The 5,108-nt window shown below is 56.0% G+C and overlaps 1 protein-coding gene across 1 annotated transcript; it reads right to left on the bottom strand.

The window, feature by feature from the left end:
- Positions 1-2,400: 2,400 nt before the first annotated feature.
- Positions 2,401-5,102, bottom strand: LOC104997463 (chromosome unknown open reading frame, human C10orf35). The gene is made up of 3 exons (XM_010852215.1): positions 4,132-5,102; positions 3,869-3,998; positions 2,401-3,194 (listed from the first exon to the last, which is right to left on the bottom strand). Exons 2-3 carry the CDS (start codon positions 3,959-3,961, stop codon positions 2,925-2,927), a joined length of 363 nt encoding a protein of 120 aa, XP_010850517.1. The 5' UTR covers positions 3,962-3,998; positions 4,132-5,102; the 3' UTR covers positions 2,401-2,924.
- Positions 5,103-5,108: the final 6 nt, after the last annotated feature.

The following is a 5,108-nucleotide window of genomic DNA, read 5'->3' as shown; positions in this document are numbered from 1 at the left end:
AGGGTAGAGGGTGTAGAGCAAACGGCTTGGAACTTGTGGAAGGAAGGGCCCAAGAGGCCACTGGTGCTGGGAGATGGAGCAGCAACAGATGGTGGGGCCAGGAGCTCCTCACCAGACAGCCCCAACTAGGGGGTTGAAAAAGCCCCACGGGGGGACAATGGTTATCTCCAGCCTCACAGAGGCAGCAGAGGGAATCCAGCTGTGGCTTCCGAGGCAGTCAGGCCACAAATCCAACCTGACATGGAAACACAGGGCTCGGAGGATTAGCCCTAGGGATTAGTAGAAACCTCCACTGAAATCTGCCCTCAAGGTGGCCCAGTCTGGGGGGTCCCATCATGTAGCAGGCAGAGTGGTGTGTCGGGGAGCAGAGGAGGAAAGGGGTTTACCTGTTCAGCAAACCTCCAGCTAGGACGCCCACTAGGCCAAGGCAGCGCTCGGCCTCACTCGGCAGTCTGCATCTGGCCATCTCCACCTGCTTAGAACACACCTGCAGCACGATTTCTTGGTGGCAAGGGTTTACCAAAGGACCTCATACAGGAGACAGAGATGGCTTGTATTACTAGCAGCTCCAAAGGCTGCACAACCCCAGGAGGCACGTTCTCTCAGCATACTGCCTCTACGAGGCATATTTTCAGACCCTGGACCTTGAGAAATGAGGCAGGACGTTGGTTAGCAATCCGCCTGGAGCCCACGGGGCACAGGGAAGGTGGGTTGAGGAAAGGAGGGTCAAGAGGGACCCCTGGGACCCCGGCCCACTTCAACCACAGCAGCTCTACTGGGTCTGTGTCTTGAGTGTTGAGCTCAAGCAGCAAACAGTCCTTCTTACTTCAACAACTCTCTTTTTTCAAATCCCCACTTCTTCCCTTAAGCTAGCTAACAAGTCCACAGAGATCGGGTGGCTAGGGGGGGGGGTGCGCGTGCCACTGCCCCAGGGGCTGACGCGGGGGCTCCTCCCAACCCCCAACCTAGCGCTTGCCTGGTTGGCCTCCTTCCAGTGGGAGCAGGGAGGAGGGCCTGCCTTCTCTAAAGCACTCCCAATTCTCCTCCAAGGCTGCAGGCTTTGGGAATGGAAACTGAATTACAGAAAGACACAGTTCTCAGTCCTCCTGAATTTATGGACTCAGATTCATAGCCCTTCAAGGAATTTTATACGTTGAAGGTTCACTTAAGATTTATTTCTTCAGAGTTCTACAAGGCGAGAAGGCAAGGAAAGCTCAGCCCGAGAGAAGCACTGACGGGGAGGTTCAGGAGAGGGGAAGCTGTAGGGGTCGTCCCTCCCCCAGGGCTGCTGGGCTGGAGCCACTGGGGGCTGGGGGAGCAGGTGGGGGATGTGCCCCAGGAGGAGGTGCCCCAGGAGACAGCCAGGAGAGCAGCCAGGCCTGGGTACCCCCTCCCCTGCCCAGGCCCCAGAGGATCCACTGGGAGCTAGACTCCTAAATAAATAAATAAAGACACAGATGACCTTGAGAAGAAAGTCCTGTTTGAACAGCATAAAGCTCCCCCTGGGAGTGTCTGTGATAAAAGCCACCAGCCCCCTCCAGGGCACAGGGTTGGGGGGAGAGGGTTCTGTTCCCCATAGCACACAGGCTCTCAGCAGGGACATGAACCATCTCCCCCTCTCCCCAAGTCTCCCCCACATACACCCCATGGTCTGCTGCCCCGACCCCGGCTTTCAAGAAGCACCTCCCAAACCTGCCTTCCTCCCCCACACCACCAGACCCAGAAGGAGGACCCTAAATGAAGGGTGACAAGTCTGGTCCCCGGGTACAGGGAGCCCTCAAGCTCCCCCAGCCTCTCTCTGACCTTTGATGATCAGCCCACTGCAGGCCCAGAGCCCCGAGGAATCCAGCGCCACCCCGGCCCCCCAGCAGGGCCTCCACACAGACCCAGGGCTCAACCAGCCAGAGTTCAAGGCCGCTACTCACCAAAAGCCGGGCACCCTCACCCTACATGCACCGACTGGTCAGTGCCAAGACCTCTGCTTTCTGAGGAGAGTGTCCCGAGGTTAGAGGCTGTGAGAGCCTTGGGAGGCTGAGGGAGGGCTGAACAGCCTCTGGTCCGAGCCCCAGGGCCAGGGAGACCTGCACCCCAGCTGTCCTGACACAGAGCTTCACTGGCTGGTCTTGTCAGAGGACCTGCCCCACACCACCCCACCCCCAACAAGGCCAACATCTAAGAGTGAGCCAGTTATCTACGCATCAGTCAAAGGGCCCAACTCCAGGCTTTACCTGGCCCACTGCCCCTGCTCTCAGAGGCTGCAGGGAAAAGGTTGGAAACCACCCTCCAAGGTCAATGCCCCCCTCTGCCCATTTCACCAGCCCCAGCCACTCCCAAACCACCCTCACCACGTCTTCCAGATCTCCATGCAGCCGTACTATGCATGTCTTTACGTGGACACACTTTTACTTAAATTTCTTTATTGAAAATGCCACCACAATACGTAGAATACCAGTACCACGTGTCATAAATAAAAGGTAGCCAATAAAAATATACCATTAAAATGGAACGGAGCTATAAAAGTCTGGAAACTTTTCCCACTAAGCCCCAGGCCTGCTTCCTAGTAACGGGGAAGCCAGCCCGTGTTCTGGGCATGAGAACACATTGGCACCTAGAGGAGACTTTCTTCTTGGCATAAAAGGATTGGAAGAGAATTGGAAAGAGAATCCCTCTCTTACTGTGACTTTGTGCTTAATGTCTGACACTAGCTAAACACGTCTCAAGGGAATGAAGTGGGGATCACCCGATCCTTTGGGAATGTTGGACTAGAGGCTCCCTCTGCCTCTTGCGTAACACGATGTGCACACAAGGCTCTCTGAGCGCACCCTCAAGGCACCGGTGTGGAGCTCCTCCCCACGTGCCTGCTCTCACACCAAGGCCCCGCAGCTCCCTCTCCCACACACCTGCCCCCCAGCAGCCCCTGGAGGTCACCGCTGACTCAGGTGGGACACCAGGTAGACGAGGCCCACCAGGAGGAGCCCGCGCACGCCGAGCATCATGAGCAGGAACAGCAGCAGGATGGAGGTCACCGGCTCCACGGCATGGTTGCCCAGATGCCACTGTGGGAAGCCCATATTCACCAGCTGCCGGTTGAGGTCACTGAAGGGGGACTGAGCGGCACCCAGCCTGGCGCCTGCCTGCTGCTGGCGGGGGCCGGGACCCCCCAGGGAGGCACCGTGGCCCCTATTGAGAAAGCTCTGTGAGGTGAAGACAGAGAGAGACGAATGAATCCAGAGAAAGCTTCCCTGGAGTTGAGGCATTGGAGGCAGGAGGATGCCTGCCCTCCCCTAAGACCACCTGGGGCCACACCCTCCTTTCTCAGCAATTCCCAAATGCTACTTATACGAAGCCCAACCACTGAGTCACAAGCTCTCAGAGCATAGAAAATGCCAATCCATGTTCCCTACGTCACGTGAGAGAGAGTAGAGGAAGGAGGCAACAGGGTAAGACTACAGGGTGTGGCTTCTGGGAGGACATTTTCAACCTCCTCCTTCCTTCTTTTCAACTCCTCATCATGCGGCCATGGGCTCATCTTCTCCACTTATTCTCCAGCTTCTCTCTCATCCAACAGACTCTAAAAGATGCTGGCTCCAGTAGGGGTTGCTGACCAGATTAAGGGAGAGAGCTCTTGGGTTTGAAGTCTGGGAAGGCTGCCTGGAGGAAGGAGAGCTGGGGAGGCAGGAGGCTGAGAAATAAATCTACTGGGGTTTTCCCCAAGCCTTAAACCCCCAGGCTGCCCATCCCTGCTCTCTATAAACAGGGCTTCAGTAGAAAAGGTTAATCACCAGCAAGGGAGCCTCTGGGAGCGAAGAAGTAACTGGTACATTGGACAGGAGACCAGCTGCTCTCATCCACAGGGCTGGGTGCCTACCTGTCGAGGAGTACTACTGCGTGGCTGGATAGTATTCCTCACGCGGGGGTCATCATCCTGCACAATCTCCCCATTGGCCAAGATCCGAACCATCCTTCCAGGCTGCACCTTTCCCCAGGCCTCAAAACACCTGAAGGAAAACATTCACCAAAGAGATGCTTGCTTTCAGTGGGAAAAACTGCGATTCTGGGTGCTCACATTGGTGACCCATGCTGAGCAGATGGTGTGTCTAGCTAATAAAAAGAAGAGAAACAAATACTCACTGTTTGAAAGAGCCCACTAGGAAAACTATCAAAAGGACCCTTGGAGGGACTTCCCTGGCAGCCCAGTGGTTAAGACTCCTCACCCCAGTGTAGGGGCACGTGTAAGTTCCCAGTTGCTGCAGGGCCAAAAAAAAAAAAGATCCTTGGAGAAGGAAGTTTTATTATTAATCACCACTGCCAGCAACAAAGGAGATGACAACTCTTGCTCATCAAGTCCACCAAGGCTCATCTCACTCACACCTCCCAACAATCTTGTAGGGCTGCTACAGCTAGCGACCCAGAGGGGCTTACCTCACTCACCTAGGACCACCCATACATGCGCAGCAGAGAAAGAGCATGAAACCAAGAACTCTGGCCCAAGGTCCCTCTCTGTTACTAAGTGTGGAGTTCAGTGTCTCCATTTCCCTTCCGTTAAGCAATGGTCCAGTGTGCTGTTCTTCGGGGAGATGCTAGGGACTCAGGCCTTCTGCCCGCAGGAGACAGGGCCCACTTCAGAGCTGCTTTCCTGCAAAGGGCTTACCCTCAGCAGCCCCTCACCTCTCAGGTAACACCAGGAGGGCGGGGCCAGCCTTCCCGAAATACAGGACGGGGGTGCTGCTGCGGATCTGGGAGGGGAAGGGAGAAAAGGAGGGGGAAGGGCCCCAAGGGAGTCCATGGCTGGAAGTGGGGGTCCTTCCACGCTTCTCCCCGAATCTGGGTCAAGGCCATTATTTTTCAGAATATGAGCCACAGTTTTCGTCTAAATTTTCAAAAGCACTCGTGACACACACGCCAAAAGGGGTTAAGAGCCCTTTTCCCTTGCCCAAGGCATGGACAGGCGGATCCCCTTTTCGAAGCCTGCTGGCCCCTGCAAATAACCAAGAGGGTCCAAGGTCCTCCGCAGTCCCTTTGTGCCTTGCCATCCCGCCCCGCTGGGTGGGCTGAGGGTGCGGTGGGCCCTTCCAGCACTGAGGGAGGTGGGGGTGGGGAACGGGGGT

The sequence above is a fragment of the Bison bison genome, unplaced genomic scaffold, assembly GCF_000754665.1.
Source record: "Bison bison bison isolate TAMUID 2011002044 unplaced genomic scaffold, Bison_UMD1.0 scf7180017864309, whole genome shotgun sequence".
Taxonomy (NCBI): domain Eukaryota; kingdom Metazoa; phylum Chordata; class Mammalia; order Artiodactyla; family Bovidae; genus Bison; species Bison bison.
The sequence above is the reverse complement of the archived record's forward strand: the minus strand, read 5'-3'. Positions and strand labels throughout refer to the sequence as shown.